The sequence below is a fragment of the Hakea prostrata genome, chromosome 8 (assembly GCF_041222555.1).
Source record: "Hakea prostrata isolate BN-2017 chromosome 8, UWA_Hpros_2, whole genome shotgun sequence".
Taxonomy (NCBI): domain Eukaryota; kingdom Viridiplantae; phylum Streptophyta; class Magnoliopsida; order Proteales; family Proteaceae; genus Hakea; species Hakea prostrata.
Genome location: NC_142607.1, coordinates 6,680,342 through 6,696,245, shown reverse-complemented (window position 1 = coordinate 6,696,245; position 15,904 = coordinate 6,680,342). Strand labels below are relative to the sequence as shown.

General features: G+C 34.6%; 1 protein-coding gene and 4 non-coding genes across 5 annotated transcripts; 4 read left to right on the top strand and 1 right to left on the bottom strand.

Moving 5' to 3' along the window:
• Positions 1-2,264: 2,264 nt before the first annotated feature.
• On the top strand, positions 2,265-2,338 carry TRNAI-UAU (transfer RNA isoleucine (anticodon UAU)). Its single transcript has one exon. It is a non-coding gene; the product is annotated as a tRNA-Ile (tRNA).
• Positions 2,339-4,064: 1,726 nt separating this feature from the next.
• On the top strand, positions 4,065-4,138 carry TRNAI-UAU (transfer RNA isoleucine (anticodon UAU)). Its single transcript has one exon. It is a non-coding gene; the product is annotated as a tRNA-Ile (tRNA).
• A 2,897-nt stretch (positions 4,139-7,035) lies between these two features.
• On the top strand, positions 7,036-7,109 carry TRNAI-UAU (transfer RNA isoleucine (anticodon UAU)). The gene has a single exon. It is a non-coding gene; the product is annotated as a tRNA-Ile (tRNA).
• A 2,264-nt stretch (positions 7,110-9,373) lies between these two features.
• Positions 9,374-9,447, top strand: TRNAI-UAU (transfer RNA isoleucine (anticodon UAU)). Its single transcript has one exon. It is a non-coding gene; the product is annotated as a tRNA-Ile (tRNA).
• A 78-nt stretch (positions 9,448-9,525) lies between these two features.
• Positions 9,526-15,284, bottom strand: LOC149006535 (beta-glucosidase 6-like). The gene is made up of 13 exons (XM_089165996.1): positions 14,980-15,284; positions 13,708-13,774; positions 13,056-13,114; positions 12,898-12,973; positions 12,633-12,704; positions 12,050-12,137; positions 11,708-11,963; positions 11,494-11,609; positions 10,950-11,173; positions 10,751-10,782; positions 10,541-10,643; positions 10,117-10,225; positions 9,526-9,948 (listed from the first exon to the last, which is right to left on the bottom strand). Exons 1-13 carry the CDS (start codon positions 15,124-15,126, stop codon positions 9,753-9,755), a joined length of 1,545 nt encoding a protein of 514 aa, XP_089022122.1. The 5' UTR covers positions 15,127-15,284; the 3' UTR covers positions 9,526-9,752.
• Positions 15,285-15,904: the final 620 nt, after the last annotated feature.

Here is a 15,904-nt window from a genome sequence, read left to right as displayed (position 1 = left end):
AATGCTCTTTGTGTAGGTTTTATTTTGGGCAAAAAGGAAAAGGGTAGGATTTAATTAGGGATAATTGTTATTGCCCCAAAACTTTGGTTTTATTATAAATTATAGTTTGTTATTTATAAAATTATTATTGTTCCTTTCACTTCTAATGGTGTTAAGTGGTTGTTAATATTGGATATGGAATATTTATTTGAGCAAATTGCATTGATACCCTAAAATGGAAGTCTTAAAGGCTAAATTACTGACATCCCACTTTATGTTTAAAAAACACAGAGAACCCAAAATCGGATTTTCATTTGATATATTTGTCCAATTTGTCACTGAAAACCTTTCAGACACTATTTATTATAGGGATATTTTTGAAAATAAAGAGTGATTTAACTGTTTTCAATGATAACAAATATATCCAACCAAAATTCAATTTTGGGGTTTCTGTGCTTTTTAAACATAAAGTCAAGTGTTAGTGCTTTAAGGCCTCCATTTTGGAGTGCTAGTGTAATTTGCTTTATCTATTTTGTCCTTCATTAAAACTAATAATACATTACTTCATTTATAGAAATTATATTTAATGCCAACTATATTTTTAAAATCTTATATTTTAGAATCAATTTTGTATTTGAAAAGGTACGAATGTCTCCATTTAAAATGTGATGAAGATTTAGATAAAAAAGGTTTGTGAATGAATTACTTTTTGAGATCTTATTTCTTTGTTCCTAACGGCCTGTTTGGCTATATGAATCTAATGATTTGAAATGAAATGAGACTTCAAATGTCCGTATAGATTTCAAATCTATAGATTCATGATTTTAAAAGTTAATTGTTTGGTTAGCCTCAAATTTATTAAAGTTCATAGAGTTTCGTTGAGTTATTCCGCGAGAATCCTCAAATTTCATCAATTTTTTGTTTATGGGGGAATCCATTTATTTCAACCAATACCCAAGAATGATTTAATTCACGTTTTTAGGCAAAAAAGTGAATCCTTGGATTTCACGAATCCATGAATATTTTATAACCAAGTATAAATTTCTAATTCATGAATCCAGAGATTTGAAATCTCTAGAATTAGATAACCAAATAGGCCCTCCTAAGTCCATTAAAATGTGAATCGTGGTGAAGACAAATTGTTTCATAGTATAAATTTAGGTTTAAACAGTAGGAACAATGATTTGGGAAAGGAAAAAAAAAAAAAGAATTTCTGTGTGTGTGTCGTAATTTTTGGAATTTATACAAAAGAATGAAACAATAATGATCTTTACTGTAAGGTGATACTTGTTAATGAGGGTTTTACCTGTTGCACTAAAATTATAAAATCACATGAATTTTTAAGTAAGGTTCATCTTCAATGGAAGTGTTGTTTCGAAATTAATTTTCTTTTTGTTTTCTTCTGAGAATTTAATTCAAATATTGGTGGGACCACACGTGCTAATCGGTGAGGCCACAGGGTGTAACGTTCTCTGCGAGGAATCTTCTTCTTTTCATGTATGGAGGACTTGTTTGAGTATTTTCTGTTGGAAGAACAGTGGTTGCTAGAATGCAATCTGGACAAGAGTAAACATCAGTTCTTTGATGTCCAGATGAAGTACTAAATGCATAAATAGGGGGTTTCAATGGAATGATCATGAAAGTTGCCGGTTTGGGGAACTTGGTTTCAGTTTGTCAATCTTTTAACTTCTTATAAGTTGGGTTTGTAGAAGTCAGAGCTAGAGTCTATTTTAATTCCATGAGTGACTTCATATCAGTTAGAGCAAGCTCTTTGAGGGGAATTTGTCGTGGAACCAAATATAGAATGAAACAGGGCATTTTCAACTCTTATCACTAGCTTTGTCTAGATTAAAAAAAAAAAAAAAACCTTATTAAGAAACAACACTTCAACAGACACCCATTAAAAATTCAACCAAACCAAAAAGATCTGAGCTAACATTGAAAACTTCCTAGAATTTTGTGGAATTTTGATGCAACAATCAAATGTTACATGATAGGGGTTCAAGTTTGCATCTCATGGCTTAAATTTAAATGCACCCTAGGCACGAACATGGTTTGGGTGGATCAAGCCCTGTCTAGGTTTGAGTGTTTCGCTACGGTCTACCCGACCGTACCACAATGTAAGTTATTTTTATCAAACGATAGGGTTAAATGTCTAGCTTATCCTAGCCCAGTCCTATAGAATCAAGGTTAGAGTTAAAAAAAATAACATAGCCTAACTTGGCCTTGTTGAATGATTTCTCTTACAATTTCTAGCCAAAACAATCCCTTGACATTGCTCTTGTGGTCTCGTAGCTCAGTTGGTTAGAGCGTTGGTCTTATGAGCCGAAGGTCGCGGGTTCGAGCCCCGCCGGGACCAAGGGGATTCACACTACTCTCAAAATTTTAAACTTTTCCTTTCATTTTGGATCGTAGAGCTTTTATTTTGTATTTTGTGTTATATTTTTATTTCTAGGTAAATCAATGTTGTAGTTGATCACTTAGCCAGAAAATCTATGAAATCCCTAGGATTTCTACCCTTTTACCCGTGATTTCAAGACCGAGAACCTACGCCTTGATTCGGCGACAATCGTGGACCATTCAATTCGAGCCCGAATGATTGGAAATTGAACCAATGTTGGTAGATGACCCTTATAAAGACTCAAAAACTCTCCTAGAATTTAAATGAAGAGAGAAGATTAGTCACGATAGTGTAAAAAGGGTGATCTTGGAATGTCCATATGTTAACGATGAAGAATCCAATTGACAAGGATAAGGTATCAAATCGAAGATCGTCCAAAGACCTTTCTAACGAGCCAAAAATCATCAAAATCGAAGTTCGTTTGGAGGTCCAACCATGGACCAGAAGTTTGGGCCGTTTGGGTGAACCAACCCCCACCCCATTTTCTATTTAGGGGCAAAATTGGAATTTCGGATTTTTAAACCCTATTTATGTTTTATCTCATCCGTAAATGCATTTTTTTTAAGGCTAGAAAGAGGTGGAGGCTTTGGAGAAAAGGAGAAACGAAAGAGAGGAGCGATTTCCATCATTCCGAAGGTTTTTATGATACGAATCTTCGCACAATCACTAGGAAATATTAGTTTTCTTTAACCTTTCTCTTTAATCAAAGTTGATGAGAGTTTATCTTATCTTCTTTTGTGGAGATCTTAAAAGGGAATGTTGTTAGGTATCTTGGATGCTTTCCTTTCTTGTATTAATATCCCTTCTTAGTTTGTGGGAGTAATTTCTCTTCTCTTCTTTTTTGAGGGATCTATGAAAGGGAATAATGATAGGTATCCTAGATGCTTATCTTTTCTTATATTAATATTTCCCTTGAGTATGGGAGTAATGGTAAGATTTCATACTAAGGTTGATGCATTTTGATTCTCTAGGTCACTCACGAGTGATTTATGAATGAGAGCCAAATTTAGGGCTTTTTAGATGGGTCAAATTTAATCAAATTGAAGGTACCCGGATCCTTTTGTTGCCAATTAGATTTTTCCAAAGTTTTGTTCCATTATAGACTTCGAATTGGTGGCAAATTAGTGACCATTCACTAGTGACTCTTTTTAACATAGTTTTCAGATTTGGGTTTTCGTGGGAAGATTTTAGGATATCTTTTGAAACCCAAATTGGCTCTAATTTGTGATAATTATTTTTTTGCATGAATATGTTAATATATCTTTAGTCACTAATTTGTGAGAAGGAATTACTGATCATTGGAGAAAAGAATCAAGTGGAAAGTGATGAATATACTTAACCTTATCTTGCATGTTTAATTATGTTAATTAATTTTTATTATTAATATCTTGATTTGCTTTAGTATTATCTTGTGATTATGTCTTCTATTTTTCAATATCTTGAATATTGATATGAGAGTGTATGAGATGGATGAGATTGAATGGATTGAGTTTTTCTTGTTGAATCCTAAATTATTGATATAAAAATACATGGATGATATTGAATTGAATTTCTCATTCTATTTCATATTGCAAACTAGGGTTGTGGGTTCACCCATTGCCCTAGTGACATAACCTAACTTGGCCTTGTTGAATGATTTCTCTTACAATTTCTAGGCAAAACAATCCCTTGACATTGCTCCTGTGGTCCCGTAGCTCAGTTGGTTAGAGCGTTGGTCTTATGAGCCGAAGGTCGCGGGTTCGAGCCCCGCCGGGACCAATGATTCAAACTACTCTCAAAATTTTAAAATTTTCCTTTCATTTTGGATCCCAGTTGGTAACTAGCAAAATTAATGTTCAATTCTTACAACACAAACTGCATAAATAAGATTGCCGTGATATAGATAGATTTAAAAGGGAATTATTCTTCTACTAAAAAAAGAGCAGATTATTCATTTAATGGATGCGTAGTTCTAACAATGTAGGTGTTTTGTGGTTTCATGAGTAACTTTGGTCTGGATCGGGAGGATGAATAGTTATTTGATAGCTGCTTGTAAGCCTGTAAGGTACCTGTTGAGATACTCGATCTTTGTCTTGTCTCTCAAAGAATAATTCACTGAGATGAATATGTTATTGGAGTCATCTATCTTTGTTGCCAACTTTAAATCCTAGCGTTTTCTGTAAATACTAGTTGAAGCAGTCTAGGTATTCCAAACTAGATACCTAGTGTGTAATGCTTCAAGTAATCTTATGCTTAAACCTTAAATCCTAACATTGAAAAACAAAGTTGTACAATATAGTGGTGTCTAAATGATCATTAACATGTTTGATTTAATGAATAATTTACATTTTTTGTAATGATGATTGATGGATTACCATACTTTTGTTTTATGTAATTCATCAAATCTCTCAATCCTCGAGGATAATTGACCAAAAAAATGGGCCCTGAGGATGTGAGTACAACCATATTGAAGCTCCAACATTAAACATAAAATAGGAAAAAAGGGTAAAAAACAAGAATAAGATAGCAACACAAAAACTAACATATAAACCAACTCAAATTCACTTATTTTCTTTTAAAGAGTTGAGAATCTGTCATGGCTACAGGGGTTGTCACGGCCCCAGTTTTCACAGGCTTGGTGGGGCACACATCATGTACATTCCACTAGGGCACGTGACAGCTCTTCTTCATTAACACCTCTTTATAATCAATAAAAACAAAATGCTAGACAAAACATTTTCAAGGCAAAACAAACAACCTGCTTGACAGTCTGACTTGTAAACGTATATATATATATAAAGTCTAAAGTCCTTTTATATCTACATTTGACCTTCCAACAATGTCTAGTCAAGAATATACAGTTGCAAAAGAATATATCTATTCACAATCCAGTTATACAAACATCAAACGTAACGAAAGGAATATGAGATTACATCTTCAACTTTAAAGGCATTGACAGGTGGCAACACCTTGCCTTTATCATGAATCTGAGTACCTGTCAACATTTACAATAATGAGCTTTGCGGCCCAGTAAGCAATAAAGGACAACCATGTAAGTAAGTCAGGCAGTTCATTATGCATCAATTATCACATCTAAATCATATAACATTATACATTCCAAATTTTCCTTTCTTTTTCCTTTTCCTTTATCCTTTTCCTGTTCCTTTTTCCTTTTCGTTTCCTTTTCCTTTTTCATTAAACTAGACCTAAACGCTACCTGTAGAGAGAGCACCATCAGTCTAAACCACACAAGTGGCATCAGTCTAAACCACACAAGTCGCATCAGTCTCAACCACACAAGTGGCATCAGTTTAAACCACACAAATGGGATCAGTTTAAACCACACAAGTCGCATCAGTCTCAACCACACAAGTGGCATCAGTTTAAACCACACAAGTAGGATCAGTTTAAACCACACAAGTGGCATCAAGTGGCATCATTCTCAACCACCCAAGTGGCATCAGTCTCTTGGCTCAAGGCCAGGTGTTCTCTACAAGAGGCCATCATCAATTTAGTATATCTTTCCACTTTCCAGTCTTGCTTTATACCCTCCCATTTGGGTACATAAGTACCAGGACTTACAGAAGCCATTACATTTTATTCCTTTCTTTATTTCTTTTATTTCCTTTCTTTTCTTTTCACTTTTCAGTCTTGCTTCATGCCCTCCCATTTGGGTACATAAGTACCAGGACTTACAGAAGCCTTTAACATTTTATTCTTTCTCTTTATTATATTCACTTTCAAAAATTGCCTTACCATGCTCTGCCAATTTCCATGTACATTTTTCATTTCAAGCATCATTCAGTCTCATCTGAACACAATTCATGCAATTCAATCATTTAAATATGAGAGCATGACAATTCCATATCTGATAAGCATAAGCATCATTTCAAATTCATAATTAAAAGTTCAAGAATACTATTAGCATTCTAAGTCAAGCAGTTCAGTCAAATCATTAAGTTGTCATCCAATCCCATGCATTTTGTTAAATACACTAAGACACATATATCATGCACTTTCCATAAATTGCATCAATGAAAGAATAAAATAGGTTTTCTGTTATCATGTGCATGTTATATGTCTACTAAAAGGAATCACCCACTAACATTTACAGGTTGGTCAATATTACTTACCTGATTATGTTCTATGCGTGTGGGTCTTGTCGTGGAACCAAATCAACTACCTTAATAAGAAACAACTCCCTAACTGACACCCAATAAAAATTCAACCAAACCAAAAAGATCTGAGCTAACATTGAAAACTTCCTAATAATTTGGTTTCAGTTTCCTTATAAGGCACACAAAAACCAAGGAAACCAAATCAAAACCAGTTTGAACCAACTCATTAAACCCCAGTATTTTGATGCAACAATCAAATGTTACATGATAGGGGTTCAAGTTTGCCTCTCATGGCTTAAATTTAAATGCACCCTAGGCACGAACATGGTTTGGGTGGATCAAGCCCTGGCTAGGTTTGAGTATTTCGCTATGGTCTACCCAACCGTACTACAATGTAAGTTATTTTTATCAATCGATAGGGTTAAATGTCTAGCTTATCCTAGCCCAGTCCTATAGAATCAAGGTTAGAGTTTAAAAAAAGACACAACCTAACTTGGCCTTGTTGGATGATTTCTCTTACAATTTCTAGGCAAAACAATCCCTTGACATTACTCCTGTGGTCCCGTAGCTCAGTTGGTTAGAGCGTTGGTCTTATGAGCCGAAGGTCGCGGGTTCGAGCCCCGCCGGGACCAAGGATTCAAACTACTCTCAAAATTTTAAAATTTTCCTTTCATTTGGATCTTATAGCTTTTATTTTGTATTTTGTATTTTTATTTCTAGGTAAATCATTGTCGTAGTTGATCACTTAGCTAGAAAAGCCCAGTTGGTAACTAGCAAAATTAACGTTCAATTCTTACAACACAAACTGCATAAATAAGATTGCCGTGATATAGATAGATTTAACAGGGTTTATTCTTCTACTAAAAGAAGAGCGAATTATTCATTTAATGAATGCGTAGTTCTAACAATGTAGGTGTTTTGTGGTTTTTATGGTTTCATGAGTAACTTTGGTCTGGATCAGGAGGATGAATAGTTTATTTGATGGCTGCTTGTAAGCCTGTAAGGTAACTGTTAAGATACTCGATCTTTGTCTTGTCTCTCAAAGAATAATTCACTGAGATGAATATGTTATTGGAGTAATTTATCCTTGTTACCAACTTTAATAATGGATTAGTGTTGAGGTATTTGAGTTGTACTCAACTTATATTCTAATATAGGTTATCTAATTGGTGGCAATCAATCGTAAATCCTAGCGTTTTTTATAAATACTAGCTGAAGCAGTCTAGGTATTCCAAACTAGATACCTAGCGTGTAATGATGTAAATAATCTTATGCTTAAACCTTAAATCCTAACATTTAAAAACAAAGTTGTACAATATAATGGTGTCTAAATGATCATTAACATGCTTGATTTAATGAATAATTTACCATTTTTTGTAATGATGATTGATGGGTTAACATACTTTTGTTTTATGTAATTCATCAAATCTCTCAATCCTTGAGGATAATTGACCAAAAAAAAGGGCCTTGAGGGTATAAGTACAACCATATTGAAGCTCCAACATTAAACATGGGGTGGCTCCTTGTATTTGTCATGGCTACAGGGGTGGCTCCTTGTATTTGGAGGCTTCCCTCAACCAAGGATCTCAGTTCTTGCCCTCTCTCCTTTTTCTATTGAATGCGAGAAGAATCTCCGGGTAGGGCGTCTTTCTAGCCATTATCTTTCTTCGTCTTAACTCTTTCTACACGGCCTATAGATTTAGACTTGTGGTGCTCTGAGTTTTCTCTCATCATTGTTGCCTGTGGCTTTGAAACAGGGAAAGAGAAGGAAACTATCAAGGAAATGGCTTGCTTAATGCTCAGTTTCCGACAGACGGAGCTAAGTTTTGCTCCAAAATTTAACTTCTTCGGATGAATGATGATTGACTCCGTTCTGGTACTGGTTTTGTTGGGATTTGTTCACACAAAAAGGGTGAGTGCAAGCTGACTCTGTGCTTGGTCAGCCTTCTTCAAAGATTCAGTTAGGCTCAGAAAAACTAGTCATTGGGATGGGGCTTTAATTACTTGAGTAGATTAACTTGTGGATAGGTTTGGGAGTTAATAAGCATCACTAGATTCCTTGGTGGTTTAGAGAATTTATAGTTGAACCTTACTATCATGTTCCATCGGATCTACCTAAGCCACTTCATGCTTTCCATGCAGTTGACACACCAGCAGGGTTCGTCGACCGCTCTGACGAGGACCATACTTTACACTAGAAAAGCTGACGAGTGAGTGACTTGTCTCTACCTGAACACCCGACAAAACGGCAGGAAGCATGCTCTAGGTGGATATGCTCGAGGCCAACATATCTTCTGATACGTATGGAGCATTAATCATGAAGATATGTGAGTCGCTCAATAGGACAAATCAGGGATTCTCCTGAGGTCCTCATTTGTCAGTGTGACCTCCAGGACTGTCACATTTCTTCATCTTCTCACTCTCAAGGGCACAAGACAATGTCCATGCTGACATCCTCGGGTACATAGCTGGTCTCAGTCATTCTAACCAGTCGGGTAGGATAGGTCATTCCTAAGATGAGGGACTTGGTGCAAATTGGCACAACCAACTCATTAACACCCCTACTTCAATGCAAGAATCAAATGTCACATGATAGGGTTTCAAGCTTGCCTGTCATGGCTCAAATGCACCTCGAGCATGAACAAGGTTTGGGTGGATCAAGGCTAGGCTAGCTTTGGGTGTTTCACGATGGTCTACTAACCTACCACAGTGTAAGTTATTTTTAATTAATCATAGGATAATCATTCATAAGATTAGGGTTAAATGTCTAGCTTATCCTAGCCTAGTCCTATAGGATCAAGGTTAGAGTTTTAAAAAACCCAACCTCACTTGGCCTTCTTGAAAGATCTCCCTTACAATTTTTAGGCAAAACAAAGTAGACTAATGATGTACTTCTGGTCCCGTAGCTCAGTTGGTTAGAGCGTTGGTCTTATGAGCCGAAGGTCGCGGGTTCGAGCCCCGCCGGGACCAACTTCCGAGAATTTGTATTTAGTCTAAGTTTTAAAATTTTCCTTTTTTGATTCTTCATTTACTCCCAGGCAAATGAGTTTTGTAGCTCTGATCACCTAACTAGAACAACCAGCAAACACAATTGAACATTCAATTCTTAAGCACAAATTACATAAATACGACAGTCATGATACAGATAGATTTAACAGGAAATTATTTAAACTCTATGGTCATTCAATGGATCTCTTGTTCTAACAATGTAGGTATTTTGTTATTGTCATGAGTAATTATTTATATACATTTCAAGCACCTTCCATTTTAGTCTTTCAAAGTTCATCACTGGTGAAAGCTGAAGGAGACAAGAATTTTTTGAACCACTGGACAGAATCTTTGGGATAACGTTTCAGATGGTCTCTGTAGTCAACAAAATAAAGGCCAAATCTAGATGAATACCCAGCAGTCCATTCCCAATTATCAAGCAAAGACCATACAAAATACCCTTTCACATTGCACCCATCTTCCCTGCATTAATCACAAACATAAAACATATTCATTAGTTTTAATGTAAAATCCTTTACTTTACCTCTGGTTTTCAAAACTAGAACTGACTAACCCAGTTTTCACTGGGTTTGAATCAGAGCTAGCAGATTCTGATTTATTTGACTTGAATGATAGAGGATGAATACTCACTTGATAGCAGCTCGTAAGCTTGTAAGGTAGCTATTGAGATACTTGATCCTTTTCTCATCCTTCAGAGAATTTTTCACTGAGACGAATATATTATTAGAGTCATCCATTCCTGTTACCAACATTAATAATACTGGATCAGTGTTTAGGGATTGGAGTTATGCTATATAAGCTCTCTGATTGGTTATGATCTAACAGTATAGTGGGCCTTGTAGGAGATCGAGTTCATTAGTTGTAAATTTTCGTGTTTTCTATAAATATTAATTAGAAGCGGCAGTCTTGGTCTTCCAAACTAGATACTTAGTGTATAATATGCTTTAAGTAATCTTATGCCTAGAGCATAAATCCTAACATTTGGAAACAATATTATACATTATGATAGGTATTTAAGTGATCAATTAACATGTTTGATTTAATGAGTAATTACCATTTTCTGTAATGAAGACTGATGGATTACCATACTTCTGTTTTATGTAATTCATCAAATCTCTCAACCCTTGAGGATATGAATACAACCATATAGAAGCTGCCTGCAATCCAACATTAAAACAAAAAAAAAGTAGTCAACAACAAGAATAGGATAATGCAAAAACTAACATATAAACCAACTCAATTAATTAATTTTCTTTTCATTTACCTTTTCTCCAATTGCTTTTCCATCTTTAAATGCTGAAAAAAATAGATAGAAAAAGGGGAGAGGGGAGGGGTTGTTGAGAACTTGTATCAGGAGTAAAATAAAATAAAATGTGATATTAAGGATGTAGGGCTGCGTCAAGGTCAAGTTAGTAGGGGTGCAAGTTTGGTCATGATGATTTAAAGTATAGTTGAAAACATACGAAGTGTATCTGCACCAGAATCTGCCAAAGTGTCATTCAGTATAAGACCAGCAAGATCAGTCAGATTGTTCATGGCATAGTATGTAGTGTAGTGATTTATTCCAACAAAGTCCAAAGACCCTTTAACTAATGCAGCTTCGTCAGTGGAAAATTTAGGCAAACGACTTCCAACTCTACTTCTCATTGTGCTTGGGTAATCACCAAAAAACAAAGGATTCATAAACCTGTATACAAATAACACAAGTTAGCATAGTTAAGAGCCGTGAAGGCCGGAATGAAGGTTTTCTTAATGAGGTGTTTGAATAACATCCAACTTATATTTAATATAGGCCGGTGAATTGGTTGCTATCTAATGGTAATGGGTCTTATGAGAGTCCAATGATTGTAATATTTTGTATTTTCTATAAATACTAGCAAGAAGCAATAATCTAGGTATTCCGAACTAGATACTCAGGGTGTAATGCTTTAGCAATTGTGCACATAAATCTTAAACATGATCTTTAAGAACTCTTGGTAAGATCAAGCAAGAATTACAATTGATTACCAGCCAAACTGAAAATCCTGAGCTCTTTGTGTTGCTTCAATATCCTTAGTAGAGTTTGACATTGGTATAAACCAAATGACATCAAGTGATATCCCAACAGATCCCTTTTGGGTTTTCTGTTTAAAAACAATGAAGAAACAAACATAAGCAGTAGTTTCAGCACTTGAATTGGCATTAAGGTTCGAAGGTATAGATCTACAATCATTTAATTTACCTTGTATTTTTGTCTGTAAATGTTGGCAACAGTAGCATGAGCAAGAAGAACATGGTGACCAACTATATAAGGTTCTGTAGCTGAGTTTCCTGCTCTGCAATATAAGTGAAAGAGAATGGAACATCGTCCAGGTGCTTGAAACCCTACATCATAACCTTGGACAGCAAATGTGTGAGGTTCATTGAAAGTGATCCAGTGCTTCACCCTATCACCAAACTTCTCAAAGCATGTCTCTGCATAAACTGAAAAATCTTCTCTGTAGAACAAATCAAATTTTGATTTAGCTTCTAATTTGGATAGAATTGGAATCATATAAAAATAAATAAAGTGAAAAATTATCACATGATTTGAGGGCTGAGCCATCCATTGTATTTGTCAGCTAAAGCTTGTGGAAGGTCCCAATGGTAGAGGGTGACATATGGTTCAATACCTGCAGAACCATTTTAGTTTTGATGAAGTTATGTTTTAATTATCAAGAACAAAATACACATATAAACTATTACCTTTATATTCTTTGGAATTTATTTTATTGCAAACCTGTTTATATGTCTTATCATCATTTGTTTTAAATGGAAAAACATATTTGCTGTTGAATCTTGAATCTTCTTATAAGTGAGAGAATAATAATTTAAACCAATTATTGCTTTTCTATTTTTTTCTTCTTTTTAAAAGTCAAAAGAGTTATGAAGATATCTTAAAGAGGGAATACAACAATCTTACAAATACAATTTAAGTCATCACTAATTAATCTCATTATTCTAAGAATAGATGTGTAATTGATATATAATTTTGAAATATAAGGAGCATGTAAACATAATAAAATAAATTTTATAAAGGGCCGGAAAATAATAGTTTATAAAATCTAGGGATATTTAATAATCGGCTCAATTATCAATGTATAATTAATATCTCTACTTTTTGTTACCTTTGGCTAATAAAGCATTGATGAGATTATTATAGTGGTCAATTCCAGCCTGATTTATTTCTCCACTGCCATCTGAGAGAAAAAAGTGTATCAAATGATTAATTAATCACCATGAGCATTAAGTATGTCTTTAACTAATTTTGAAAGTAAGAAAAAACAGAAAATGATGATAAAATGATTGAATTATGCGTTTTTAGATTTAACATCAAAATTCAATTATTTCTTTTTCGAAGTTTTTTCTTGTTTGCAAACATAGTACTCATACTTGGAAAAATTCGAGACCAAGCGATTGAGAAGCGATAGGCATCCATTCCCATATCTTTCATAAGTTGTATATCTTCCTGCATTAAACATTAAACACCATGATTAATATGATATGATAGAGAGGGATAGATGGAGAGAGAGGGAGAATGAGGTGCTTACATTATAACGATGGTATTGATCAACAGCAACATCAGCGTTACTGAAGTCAAGAATCTTACCTGCAATCATCCCAAGGATTTGCAGATTAATTAAAACACAAAAAGTTAAAAATGGAATGCTAAACTAAGAACCCTAAGATGTCTTAGATGATTGCTGCTATTATCGAATTAAGTAATCCTCAAATTAGCAAGAATGCAAGATATCTTGGATGATTTGCTAGCTGCAAATGTGTATTTCATTATAATTAATCACCTTCCACTCATGCATTAGATTCGTCTTGAAAGTGTTTTTATCTCATTTTTTTATGAAGGATCCATGCAGGTGAATAGGTGATCATGTTTAGTTAAGAGAAACCAAGGGGGAGAATCCAAAGAGTTCCAATAAGCATCATCTAATGGTTATTGTTATAGCAGGCACACATCTCTGCATGCATGACACAATAGCCATTGGATGCCTTCTTAGCTACACTTCCATTCCATATGAGAATTTTAATCCATAAAGGTTTGGTATAAGATTAATTATATGAAACTTGTAGACTTATTCCAACCCTATAGGATTGATTAACAAACAAGTACATACAAACCCATGTACGTATGAAATATAAGACACATACACCCACAAAGTAGCAAAGAGAGAGAGAGGAAATTGTTACCGAATGAGTGAGCGTATGTATCCCAAACTGTTTTTCCCCTTCCATCCTCATTAACAGCTCCTTCAAACTATACAAGTGAAAAATATTTTAGGGGAGATGTAGCACATACATTTTCTTCTATTTTATTACTTTTTTAAGATAATTTTTTTCTTCTATATTAGGATAATATTATATTTTAACAAAAAAGATAAGGCATGCCAACCAAGGGAGAAAGTTCGGTAATACTCTTGATTTATATAAACATCATCTCAATTATCAAATGATATAGGTATGTCAAGCTGATTCTGTATCATATTCATTCGGAACAAATAGTAATGGTAATTGTTATCACACCAGGACACTATAGTTCTTCTGTATATTTTCTTTACATTGATGTTAAAATAACTATTTTACCATTAAAAAAAAATATATCCTATACCAAGTGTAGATGTGATAGAACATAGAAGTAAGTGAAATCGATCTTATGAAAATTTTTTTCTTACGTAAAAGATAAGTGATGTCCTTTTGTATTCAAAGCTTTCTTCAGGTCAGATAAACAATCAAGGTAGGAAGGGAGACTAGCGTTATCTCTTAATAAGAAATTAAGCACCATAAGAGACTTCCAATAGAAAATTGGACTGAAGAAACCGGCCAAAAAACTCCACCAGAAAAAAAATAATTTGACCAAACCAACACGGCTCACCATCCATTAATTTCTTGTATTTGATAATATCTTTGTGCTCCACTCCAAATAAAATAAAATTTTGAGGAAGCATCAACAGCTCAGTTATACCGTTTATTTCAGCTTTACATTCTTTACTACTATAATTAAACACTTAATTGATAGCAAAGCCAACACGGCTTACCATTGATGACCATTTCAATATAATTTTCACTAGTTTCATATTATTTTTTAATGTTGTTGCTTCCAGTTTTAGCTAAGGCCAACCACTACAGCTCGACACACACTTTTCATGTCCAACCTGTAAACTGCATGAAGTCATAATGCCAACGTCCGAATTCTATTTCATCAAGCTTGTAATTAAAAAAATAAAGAAATTAAAATGATTAGAGTTGAATTTAATTTCTCTCCAATGATCAATTCCCATGAATGACATATGAATGAATTTTCGTTTTAATGAAGACCCATGAATGGTGTGAGATCGACTTTGAAGATTGGAAAAGGAAAATGAAAATGTGTTTGGCATTTCAGGACTGATAGAACTTATTAAATCATCAAAGCAAGTGACAATTGGATCTCAGTTTACTTGGAAAGAAGAAGCTTATTTTTACCTGGTAAGCAGAAGAAGCAGTTCCAAACACAAAACCATCTGGGAAACTTGTTCTGCTAATCTCTGGAACCTGTGAGGTGACTGTCTGGAACCCAAAAGCAGCTAGAAGTACTGCCAAAGCAGAAAGAAAAATATTTCTTCTTGACATGTTGTTCTCTTCAAATGTTCTGCAAGAAATGAGAATGAAGGTGGTGGTGGTGGTGGCGGCGGTGGCGGCGGTGGCGATGAGAGAGATGAGGACCAGGCAACAACCTTCCTGAAGCCTGAATGGTTTTCTTTTCACACATATTCGACTTTTATAGACTCTGAGGTGTGTCAGTTGCGTCTCTTCCCAGTTCTTACTCAATCCCTTAAAATAGAAAATAGAAAGAGAAGATCGATTCCTCATATATATTTCACTCGGTTCAAGTTGGGTTGATCAAGAAAATTCTTGGTTCAACCCAACCGTAGGAGCCAAGAGGAGCCATGCATCTTATTCTTGTATTATATTTCTTTCTTCTCAACAACCAGAAAACAGAAGAATTTTTTTTTACTCCTGCTATGTTTGATTCACTGTACCTAGTTTTTTGAACAAAGCAAGTAGTAAACATATATGTGTATTGTATGTACACGTAAATGTATACTGTTTATGGAAATCTGCCAAACACTCTATCCACTAGTCATGAAATCCATGAAGTTAGATTAGCTTTTCTATGTTTGAACATTTGTTGTATCCTCCTGTCAAACCATGGGGAGTGAAGTAAGAAAAAATTTTGAGAAAGCCATGTTTCATCTTGAATGATTCTTATTCTGTGTATATGTATAAGAAAAGACTTTTCTAAATCCAAGAGCATAATAGTCTTTACAAGCAATTGCGTTGGACCAATGGAGGTTCACGAGGAAGTATGATCGATCCATCTTGTTTCTTGTCGCATGAATCATGCTCC

Bases quoted from the DNA above. Each gene is read 5' to 3' on its own strand.
- LOC149006535 (XM_089165996.1), bottom strand. From the start codon at position 15,126: ATGTCAAGAAGAAATATTTTTCTTTCTGCTTTGGCAGTACTTCTAGCT. The intron at 12,974-13,055 runs GTAAGCACCTCA...TGTTTAATGCAG, and splicing joins ATCAATACCATCGTTATAAT to GAAGATATACAACTTATGAA. The intron at 11,174-11,493 runs GTAATCAATTGT...ATTTGTATACAG, and splicing joins CAGGATTTTCAGTTTGGCTG to GTTTATGAATCCTTTGTTTT.